Raw genomic sequence first — 12,185 nt, forward strand, 5'->3', positions numbered from 1 at the left:
TATAGGTAGCAGGGTATATGTGCCTTCAATATAGGTAGGTAGCTAGGTATAGGGGCCTTCAGTATAGGTAGTAAGGTACATGTGCCTTCAGTGTAGGTAGGTAGGTAGGTAGGTAAAGGGACCTTCAGTATAGGTAGCAGGGTATAGGGCCTTAAGTATAGTTAGGTAGGTAGGTAGGTAGGTATAGGGGCCTTTAGGTAGGTAGGTAGGTAAAGGGACCTTCAGTATAGGTAGCAGGGTATAGGGCCTTAAGTATAGGTAGGTATGTAGGTAGGCAGGTATAGGCAGGTATAGGTGCCTTTAGGTAGGTAGGTACGTATAGGGGGCCTGTAGGTAGGTAGGTATTGAGACCTGTAGGTAGGTATAGTGGCCTGTAGGTAGGTAGGTAGGTATAGGGGCCTTTAGGTAGGTAGGTAGGTATAGGGGCCTTTAGGTAGGTAGGTAGGTACGTATAGGGGGCCTTTAGGTAGGTATAGCGGCCTTTAGGTAGGTGGGTATAGCGGCCTTTAGGTAGGTAGGTAAGGATAGTGGCCGGTAGGTAGGTAGGTATAGTGGCCTGTAGGTAGGTATAGTTGCCTGTAGGTAGGTATAGGTGCCTGTAGGTAGGTAGGTAAGGATAGTGGCCGTTAGGTAGGTAGGTATAGTGGCCTGTAGGTAGGTATAGTTGCCTGTAGGTAGGTATAGGTGCCTTTAGGTAGGTAGGTATAGGTGCCTTTAGGTAGGTAGGTATGTATAGGGGGCCTGTAGGTAGGTGGGTAGGTAGGTATTGAGGCCTGTAGGTAGGTATAGTGGCCTGTAGGTAGGTAGGTAGGTATAGGGGCCTTTAGGTAGGTAGGTAGGTAGGTAGGTATAGGGGCCTTTAGGTAGGTAGGTAGGTATAGGGGCCTTTAGGTAGGTAGGTATAGGGGCCTGTAGGTAGGTATAGGGGCCTGTAGGTAGGTATAGGGGCCTGCAGGTAGGTAGGTATAGCGGCCTGTAGGTAGGTAGGTATAGCGGCCTGTAGGTAGGTAGGTAGGTAGGTATAGAGGCCTGTAGGTAGGTAGGGATAGTGGTAGGTAGGTAGATAGGTAGGTAGGTAGGTCGGTAGGTAGAAATCCCTCGCCCTCCCGCCAACCCCCCCACGGCCCCCTCCGTTCCCCGTGCCTCCTCCGCTCACCCCTGCAAGAATCTACTCACCTTTCCCGTGGAGCGCAGAGCGGCAGACCTCTTCGTCACTTCTTTGTTCCCTCTAGTGGCCGGACCGGCTCTTACTGATGACGTCATTGTAAGAGCCGGTCACTAGGGGGAACCAGGAAGTCGGCGAGAGGTCTGCCGCTCTGCGCTCCGCGATAGGTGAGTGGATGGAAACTATGCGGGCAGGGGGGGCGAGCGGAGGAGGCGCGGGGGGGAGGTCGGAGGAGGACGAATGCGAGCGGCGGATGCGCGGCGATGCGGCGTCGGGATTCGGCGGATTCGTATTGTGGAAAATGGCGTCGGGATTCGAATCCACGAATCTCGAATATTTCCTAATATTCGAGGGATTCGTGGATTCGCAGGATTCGTCGTCCCACCCCTATTAAAAACCACTTCAGGACCATACACACCCCTAGTGACCAGGCTATTTTTTTAAAATTCAGGTCACTGTAGCTTTAAGGGCTTGCTGCAGGGCCGTACAACATATCACACAAGTGATTCCCCCTCCTTTTCTGCCCACCAACAGAGCTCTCTGTTGGTGGGCTCTGATCGCTGCTGGGATGTTTGTTTATTTTTTTATTTGTGTTTTTAAAAAAGAATAAATTTGCCCTTTTTTTAAATTATTTTTCTTCCCCTCCCTCCCTCCACCCGCCAGCCAATCACAGCGATCTGCTGTCTTAGGCATCAGCTGATGCCTAAGACAGCCGATCACTCCTGAGCCTCCCTGGGGGACAGCCGTGTTACACGGCTTTCCCCAGTTCAGCGCTGCCGTAGATCGCAGTGCTGCACAATGTAAATAGATGCAGTCTAACAATCTCCTAGCGGCGATCACCACTGGAAGACAAGTGGAGATGCGTGTGATCTCCTGCAAAACGACACCCCAGAACTTCATGCCAATTGGCATTGAGCAGTCCTGGGGCTGCCGCCGCATCCACGCCAATCGGCATGGAGAGGTCTTAAAGTGGTTAAGATAGTAAACCTGCAAAGACTTGGGTACATAAATGTGCTATACCTTGGGTTGGTTTCTAAATTCCATGTCCACCCTAGGATTCCAGGTCCCTATCTTCTACTGCTGGCTCAAAGATCTGCAGATAATGTTTCATCTACACTTTGGTGCACAATAAAGCTGTCTTCTTTAAACAGCACAAGGCAGGCACATCAGAACCTGTATAATTAAGGCTAAGTGCTACTATGTGCTTTATGTAACACCCGCACTATAACATGGGCAAAACACATTGCACACATTTGAGTAAAAGTGTATGTTATTTTCATTGCATGAAAATTTGTTATGTATTGGTGTTCAATCATTTGGTATTGATTGCTGCCATGTAACAAGTAGATTATCGCACAAGTTATCCAGAAACTGTGTAATGATAATGTGGTCCATTAAATTGCAGAGATTTGATCATGACCATTCAAATTGTATAGTCAGTGTGTTCACATGCAGCAGCACAGTGCAATGCAACATGACGCACATAGTGGGAACTTACCCAAAATCATATTGCCTTGATTAAAAAAGTTATTATATGTAGTCAAAACTACAGTGCTTACTGTGTAAAACAACGTGTAGGCTAATTATTTAGGACAGCCAAATTACCTGAGAGGGATATGGAGGCTGCAACATTGTTTTTCCTTTTAAACAATGCACATTGTATAGCTGTCCTGTTGATCCTCTGCCTCTAATACTTTTCGTAATAGACCTTGAATAAGCATGCAGGTCACGCTTATCTGCAGGTGGAGAGTTGTATGTAGTGCCACTCTCTAAGCTAATAACTAAATTGTGTACTTTTCCATTAGTCACAGATTGGGGTGCTCAGTGAATGGTAGAGATGTCCATTGACACCCCTTGATTGCCACTGGTGTGAATTTGATTTGTTATTTACATCAGAATTGAATATCATTTTTTATAAGTGCAATAAATGTGCAATCCTTATAGTCTGTGTGCAATACGAAATTTATCATTTGTTGCTTCTTTCAGAAAGATGCGGGCTGTTCACTTGATGAGGTTCTGGGCACCAAAGATACTCTGGTATGAACTGTTTCATAAGGCTGGTTTATGTATTATGTGTCTGAATGTAATTCCAGTGTTGTAACTTTAAAACAGACCTTGTAGCTGTTCACTATAATTTTCTGTCACTCTGCACTGTAATTCTGACTAAACACCAGAGTTTACACTAAGCCCTGTCCCATACTGTTAAACCACTGTTTAACCAGTCTTGTGGGCATTCAGAGATTCTCTGGTTTCCATTCATGCAAATGCAAAATGCAAATGCAAAATAGTGTTTATGCAGGGGTGTGACAATAGCCCCACTGGAGGAAGGGGGGGGGGATTGGGGCACTCTCTCCATCCCTCTCTCCCCACCTACATGCAGCAGGAGCAGTGTAATATAAACCTGCTCCAGCATTGCGAGTCTACTCCATGCATCACCAGGGCCAGATTTCTGGGAAGGCCACAAAGGCCATGGCGATAAACATTAGCAGGGCGAAGGACTTGGAGAGATAAGAGGTCACATGTCAAAGTAAATTAACTCTCCTGCTTTGTTTTGGTCTGCCTAAATTCCAGAGATCCCTGCATCTCTCTCACTTGTGCAGTGTGTGTGTGATGACAGCAGTCCGCATCTGCTGTCACCTGATGGTCATGTCCTCTGTATGATGAGAAGGGACATACAAGCTTCTGTGAGAAGAAATCAAGTAGTAGAACTCTTGAATCTGGATTAATTTCTTTATGCGTGCATTCATGGACATAAATGATCAGTTCTCCTCTCCCCCTTACTGCTGTTTATTATCGGTCAGAGCTATTAAAGACCTTAGACCTGTTTAATTTATGGTTTATTTGTTTTTTTTCCCCTAGGGAATGACAGCAACATTCTTTGTGCTACAGTTTAACTCTTTCCTGACAGTTTTTTAGAAGCAGCAAAGCATTGTGCTGTGTTAGCCATCAGTGAAAGCAGGATGTTTTGAAACAGAATGACAACTGTATTACATGTGTTTATATTAACAAAACAATCTATGCATCTCCTGCTGACTGTATATATAGCTGTGTGCTCTAACATCTTGTAGAGCAACAAAGTCTGAATAAGGCTTATTAGCCAAAGGCTCACTGTTTTTCCTTTGGTTAGCCAATAAATACTATTATTCTGTTACAAAGCTTTAAAACTTCCTGCAGATCTGTCTTAACTTGCCCTAAGTGCTAAATTGACACTGTGTAAAGTACGCCTGAGCTTATGCTAGGTACACACAATGCAATTTTCTGACAAATTTACTGTCAAAATGACTATTTCCAACAGGTCCGATCTGCTTTCCAATAGGTTTTCTGAATTATTTTTTTCATAGAAGTGAACGGAAAATCAATTGAAAAATGTATTGGAAATAATCGATCTGACAGTAAATCTGTCAGAAAATTGCATTGTGTGTGCCTAGCATCACACTACATCTGTACCAGTGTGTGTAGTTTAGGTTGCTTCTACTTACCTGTTCTCTGTTTTGGATGGGCTTCTCTCCATTGCACTGCACTGTCCCCTGTTTGTGGCTCTCTGACTGCAGCTAGTTGCACAAAGGACAAAGAAACAGTGCATGCTCTGTGCACTTGGACTCCTAGTAATTTCGCACTCCTGTACGGATGTACTGGGAGTGTTATGGGTATGCATACTTGACAAGTGCTGCTCATACATGAGTGTCATTTCTAAGTATGCAAGCCATGGAGTGGACAGAGCATACACTGCTTCTTTGTTGAACACTGGGCAGAGCAGCAAAACAGAGGAGAGCCCATTCAAACCAGTGATCACTAGTCAGAGTTGTACAGAATGGGGGGGGGGGGGGTAGGCAGTTGGTGACAGCCGGCCTAGGATGCTGGAAAGTACAAATCCGGCACACTCTCTGCTGCCATTTGCCTACTCACAAGGCCAGTGCGAGTCACAGGATTAGGAGCTGGCGAATGGTAGCAGAGAGTGTGCATCTGTGATGCGTGGAAGAGACCTGCAGTGCTAGAGCAGGTGAATATTACTCCCTGCACAACTCTGTAGTGTGTAAATGCAGGGGGGAGATTTTGTATCTCAGGTTGCCCCAAAAGGCCTTATAATTATTTACGGCAATGTGCAGTAATGAGCCTTCACGCAGCAAATCAAATCTGAAGTAAGGCTTTCTAGTGCTCACTTCCTGTGGCGGAAATATGAATTGTACAGAAGTGTATTGAAAAATAAGCTTCCCCGCATGTTCACCACAACCCGAATATGTAAGAGTTTAAAATATCTGCGGTGCCACTAACTAACATGACTTCTGGTTGCAGCACGACACTGGAGATGCTCGCCGATAACCCGCTGTAGCGTAAGATCGGAAGCTTCCGCCCCACCCCATCAAATCTGAAATGCCCCATTGACTTTCATTACTTAGCATTACCCTGTGGTAAAAATGGGTAAAGCAATGAAAATGTCCCAGTGTGAAAGGGCCTCACTCTGCCATGAGGCAATGTCAGTATTTTGTCTAAATCGGTGCTTTCCAGGATAAGGTAGAGACAGATTCTTACTTTGAATATAAGGTATAAAGTATTCACATATGTATTGAAAGGATGTATTTAACACTTTTTTGTGACTGTTATTGAGGGCCCTACAGTGGTACGATGTGCTGAGCTGTGTTCAGTTGACATCTTTCACAAAAATGGTGGTTGATTCATTGGAGGAGATAGACATCACAAAATGCAAATGCACTCTGATTCTTTGGCTATCATTCATAAAGCATTTCCGCGTGCGGAAATGCTTAAAACAGCTGACTTTACCGCACACGTAGCAAAATCTGCATTCATAAAGGCTCCTTCCGCATCAAAAGCTGACCTTACTGAGCACAGCGATAAATCACCGCCTTGTGCATTGATTATTGTAAAAAATGTAGCAAAATGTTAATTCATAAAGATCACCGCATGCGGTGTGAGGTCGGGAAGTACCGCTCCCTCTGATGTGGCGATAACAATGTAAGTGAATGGAGCCACACAGACCTCCCAGGCAGCTGCAGCAGAGCGGAACACGGAGAAATGTATCAACTCGGCAGCTTCCGTGTCTCAGCAAGCCTACCGCCTGCCTACCGCCAACCTAGTTCGGGGAATCTCCGCACTGCTATCGCAACTGTATCCTTTTTTATGAATCAGCAGCCAGAAGTCTAAAACACCACCAGCGGTGTTTTCCAGCACTGATTCTCCATACCAACAGCACTTTCATGAATGATAGCCTTTGTGTTAACCAGTTAGGTGCCTTCACAACTGACTGCTGAAAACATCTAATTCTTGTGCTCTTTGTTTTAATTATTGAAAATGTGCTTTTGTAAATTAATTCAAACAGGGGCATAGCTATCTACAAGTCCATGTTTTTATACATTTCTGTCTCTTCTGATATTCTGTCTCTTTTTTTGTTGACTATTTGTTTCCCCTTTAATATAGGAGCAAATTACTGACAATGCAGGAAAAATTGCTGACAGGCTCGTCTTTGAAATTCTCAGAATTGCGGTAATTACTACTAATATGTCAGGGAACAGTGACTTACTGTATACTGCAGCCAAATCTTGAGCACGGAGAAGTTGATACAGATATGATGCTGTCCTGGGTTTCTAGGTAGACAATAATCAATATTAATAATATTTCTATGAATACTTGCAACCAGATCATGCTGGTTTCTATCTCTTTCTGGGACAGCAGCCTTTGTTAGTCATTCTGAATGGTGCTTAAAGGGAACCCGAGGTGAGAGGGATATGGAGGTTGACATGTTTATTTCCTTTTAAATACAGGTAGTCCCCGACTTACGAACGCCCAACTTACGAACGACTCACCGATACAAACGGCATGGATTCTGTGTTTCCATGGGAACAAGCCCAAAAAAAAAAAATCCAAAATGGACTTGTAGTTTTTGAGAAAATCGATTTTAAAAAAATTCTAAGAAAAAATGGCTTTTTAAACTTGTATACGCAAGGTACAGAGCGCAGAGGTGACACAGAGGGGGACACTGGAGGTACAGCGGGTTATCGGCGAGCGGGGGGGGGCATGGAGGAGGTACAGGGGACAGAGATGGCACAATGTTCCGACTTAAGAACAGATTCAGGTTAAGAACGAACCTACAGTCCCTATCTCCTAACTGGAGACTACCTGTAATGCACATTGTTTAGCTGTCCTGCTTATCTTCTGCCTCTATCACATTAACCACTTGAGAACCATAGGCTTACACCCCCCTAGCGACCAGGCTATTTTTTAGAATGTAGGCCAGTGAAGCTTTAAGGCCTCGCTGCAGTGCCGTACAACTCAGCACACAAGTGACATCCCCCACCTTTTCTGCCCACCAACAGAGATTTCTGTTGGGGGCTCTGATCCCTACCGCTCTGTTTATTTTTTTTATTTTTTGTTTGGTTTTTTAAAATAAATTTCACAACTTTTTTATTTTATAACCAGCACTCCCTTCCCCCACCAGCCAATCACCGCGATCGGCTGTCATAGCCACCAGCCTATGACAGCAGATCACTCTTGTGCCTCCCAGGGGGACAGCCGTGTCACACGGCTGTCCCTAGTACAGCGCTGCCATAGATCGCAGTGCTGTACAATGTAAATAGACGTTTCGCCACTGGGAGACTGATGACAGATCGGAGCGCAATCTCCTGCAAAACCCCGCCCCAGGACTTCATGCCACTTGGGCAGTCCTGGGGCTGCCGCCACGTCCACGCAAATTGGCGTGGAGCGGTCAGCAAGCAATTAAGCAGTAGACCCTGAACAAGCATGCAGATCAGATATCTATGACAAATCTGACTAAATTAGCTGTATGTTTGTTTCAAGTGTGTGATTTAAACCCTACTAACCAGAAAGATCAGCAGGACTGCCAGGCAACTGGTATTGTTTAAAAGGAAATAAATGTGACAGCTTCCACGGGTCTCACACCTTGGGTTCCTTTTAATCTTGATATATCCCAATGTTTACACTCCTAGTGAAGAATGATTCTACCCCAACAAAAAGCCTAAAAGCCTACCGTGTTCTAGCTGCAAAATACAATGGGAATAGTAAATGATGGTTATGACCCTGTGTTGTACTTACTCTAGAGTAAAAAAGCAGGACATGTACTATAAAATAAAACAACCTAGCCCTAAAGCATACAGAGACTGGACATACTATTGTTTATCTCATTATGCTGCATGCCACTTTAGATACCATTTAGGAACATGAGAGTAAATATCATGGGCCATGCAAGAAGTTTGAACCAACCATCTTTCTTGTAATATCTTTGCCATATCTTGAGTCAGAGAGTGGCTAATCTGCATGGCAGACCTGCTGGGAATGACTCAGAATTAACCAATAAGTTTAAATGTCAACAGAATGAATTTCCCAAATGTCTCAAATCATGAGTTAACTTGTGACAGCCAGGCCATGAGGAAGGTTTTTCTTAAATGGCCATAAAATGAAATGCCCAAACATAATATAATATGAGTATTTTACAAAAGGTACAAATTAAAGTAATTAAATATTGATTAGTATGCCAACTTGTGATTTCTTAAAAAAATACTATTATCTTAAGCATCTAATTTACAACATTGATGATTCAGTGAAGTTATTTAGTAATTTGAGTGAAAAAAAGACATATGTCCATTAACAAGAAATTTGCAAAAAAAATTGCATTTTTTTAAATATATTTTTCATGACCCATTTGTGAAAATGTTCATCTTTGTGAACATAGTTATGTACAATTCTGGCAGTGTACACAGTCAAATTGGCTCACTATCACTATAACTAGTATGCTTTTGTTAACTATATTGCGTATAAATATATAATTAATGTACACCCATAAAATGTACTTTTTCTAAATAAGAGTGCTTTGTCCCCTTTAGGATGACCTGAAGATTACAGGAAAACTGTTAAATATTGCTTGCAAGTTATTGGTAAGGCATGTCATTTTTTTCTAACTTGCAATTACCAAAAATTCCAGTTTTAGGCTAATAACACAGAATATTCTGGGCAAGCAACATTTTAAGAAATGTATCAAGCAAATACACAGGGAATTTTAGGGTTAGGCGTCAGAAAGGGGGATTTTAGGTTTAGGTGTCAGGAAGGAGGATCTTAGGGTTAGGGGTCAGGAAGGGTTTTAGGTGAGAGTAGAGTTAGGTTTAGTTGTAGTAAAATATCGATAACAGTTACCAATGTTTTATTATCATTACCACTGTAAATATATTTTCATTTGGTGCCCAGTTCACAGCAGTATCATTGTTTACACTTATATCGGCTTCAGCTGGTGCCCATCTTTCCTTGTGATACTATTTTATGCGCGCAAAACAAGCCTGCACTGGTTTAACCAAATTTTTATTGGGGACTATCTGGAGAGACTATTAAAATATAGAGAAATGGGAAAAAAAAGGGGTGCTGTTTCTGGAGAAAAGACTTCCATGACTGTTAAGCCTTGCATATACACCACACTTCGCTTGGGGGGATAGTTAGGGTTAGGCATCAGTAGATGGAGGGCTCATGTGAGAACAGGGTTAGGTTAGGTGTTAGCTAAATATTTGTTAAAATGACTGATCTTTTGCTATTAAAGTAGTGAAATAGCAGTAATTTTACTGCTATTTCACTATCAGCTTTCTCCGGTACTTAAATTACCACGGTGCCCTTTTTGAGTGTACACACATGGACACTGTTTGGTTATACCTGATCAGCATGAGCTGTTCAATGGAAGGAGTTTAGCACAACAGGTATGAATAAGTGGAATCCAATAGGGCTGATAAGTAAAAGCACGACGGGCTCATATGTCTCTGGTCATTTAACAATCCACTGTGGTGGATCCCTAAACAGCATTGAGGGACAACTGCACACATGCTACATTTTTGAGAAAGATAGCACTCAATGATCACCTAAGCCGAGTTTCCTCAAGCATATGTTTGACTTTTAAAGGGGCCCATACACCTAATGATTTTCCCGCCAATATACAGCAGATTCGATCACTGTGATTGAATCTGCTGTGAAATCGTTGCGCAAACGCTGACAGAACGATCAATTTCCATCCGAAATCAAATGTTCCCATCGATTGGTCCGTGCGGAAGATTTTGCTTGATCGCCGGCGGGTCGGGAGTGCGTCGATAGCGGCGTTCGAATGCCCGACGACCGACGCTAGCGGCAATACATTGCCTGCTCCGGCCGGCGCGAGTCCCTGCTATCACCGCTTCTCCTTCTCCACTGGGTTCCGGCTGGCTTCACTTACATCCTGTCCCGACAGGAAGTTTAAACATTAGAGCGCCCTCTACTGTTTTAACTTCCCCGGACAGGAAGTTCAGTGAAGCTGCAGCCCTTGAGCCCAGAGCGGAGAAGAAGACAGCGGAGACCGGGGGACTCGCGCCGGCCGGATCAGGTAATGCATGTGGGAGCGGCGGCAGCAGCAACTCCACAGATTGTGATCGGTTTCATGCTGAAATCGATTCACAATCTATTTGCAGTAAAGGCAGCCGTGCGATACCTCTCTGATCAGATTCAATCAGAGACTGATCTATCAGTTGGTCGATCTGATGGCAAATCGACCAGTGTATGGCCACCTTAAGTCAATAGATTGACACTATAGTTTCAGTGAACTGAGTAGTTGAAGCCCCTATCCCACTGCTGGCATACAATTAACATATTTAATAAACATGTAATATACAAATGCTATGATAAAGGAATACATTTAACTCCTCTAACATCTTTTTCATCTATATACTTCTTTTTTCTCATCTGTATACCTAATTATTATTTCATATATTTCCCTCTTCTTCACTACTTTGCCTGTATTGTCTCCTCTTTTTTCTTTTCTCTTCCTTTTGTGTTTTTCTTTTCCCCTTTTAAAACTGCCTTTTTTCTTTTAACTTAATTTTAGCATGCCAACCACCATACTTGCCAAACCCTGAGGCTCTAATGATCAGGAGTCCTGTCTGTGATGTATATGAATTTGCCACTGGGGTGATACATTCGAATAAGTCTTAAGGAAAACCTGAACTGAAAATCAAAAGTCAAAATAAACACACACAAGTCATACTTACCCCCCCCCCCCCCCCCCCCGAGTAGTCTGCTCCTCAATCTCTTTCTCCTCTCCAGCGTCCTGTTTGTCCACTGTGATCAAAGGAATTCTCCGTCCTCCATTTTGAAAATGGCCATTACCCCATAACAGCTTCCTGGTCAGCACACTGTTAAACTGTAACATCACCCACATGAGCCATAGGGAAATATGGACATTACCTGGCACATCGGTTGTCCTCTCAGCTATAACTGACAGCAACTGATATATTTCAGTTCTGACAAAATGTTGTCAGAACTGGAAGGGATCATTGTCAGAAGAAAATGGTGGGCTTCTGAAAGGAACTGATGGCAAGGTAACTATGTAATGTTCATTTGAAGTTACCTCATGTATTTATTTTTAAATAATTTTACTCAGTACAGGTTCCCTTTAAAGAGGAACTCCAGTGAAAATAATGTAATACAAAAAGTGCTTCATTTTTACAATAATTATGTATAAATGATTAGGGCCCAGTGCACACTGAGCGGATTTGGATGCGATCCCCCGGCCGCATCCGCCAGTAAATCCGCTTGGCTAATGTATTTCAATGGGCTGGTGCACACCAGAGCGGGTCGATTTTAGCTGAAACGCAAACTCCCGGGCTGCAGCATTTTTTGGATTTCGGAAGCGTTTCTGCTAAGTATAGGAAAAACGCTTGTTAAAACGCCAGATCAGAGCGGTTTTCCAGGCGTTTGTTACAGTAGCTGTTCAGTAACAGCTTTACTGTAACAATATCTGTAATCTGCTAAACAAAAAAACGCTACACAAAACCGCAAAACACTAGCAAAACGCTTCATAATAAACAGAAAATCCGCTTCAAAATCCGCTAGCGTTTTGAGGATCTGCTAGCGGTTTTTGGTGTGCACCAGGCCTTAGTCAGTGATTGCCCATTGTAAAATCTTTTTAATCCCTGATTTACATTCTGACATTTATTACATTGTGACATTTTTACTGTTGGCAGGTGATGTAGCTGCTGCATGCTTT

The 12,185-nt window shown here is 43.3% G+C and overlaps 1 protein-coding gene across 1 annotated transcript in view; it reads left to right on the top strand.

Moving 5' to 3' along the window:
• LOC137561542 (uncharacterized) overlaps positions 1–12,185 on the top strand; it is a 61,623-nt gene that overhangs the window by 13,404 nt on the left and 36,034 nt on the right. Inside the window, exons 6-8 of the mRNA XM_068272857.1 lie at positions 3,152–3,202; positions 6,599–6,664; positions 9,019–9,069. Coding sequence (XP_068128958.1) covers positions 3,152–3,202; positions 6,599–6,664; positions 9,019–9,069 — 168 coding nt within the window. The remainder of the gene's footprint in view (positions 1–3,151; positions 3,203–6,598; positions 6,665–9,018; positions 9,070–12,185) is intronic.

The sequence above is a fragment of the Hyperolius riggenbachi genome, chromosome 3 (assembly GCF_040937935.1).
Source record: "Hyperolius riggenbachi isolate aHypRig1 chromosome 3, aHypRig1.pri, whole genome shotgun sequence".
Classification (NCBI taxonomy): Eukaryota; Metazoa; Chordata; class Amphibia; order Anura; family Hyperoliidae; genus Hyperolius; species Hyperolius riggenbachi.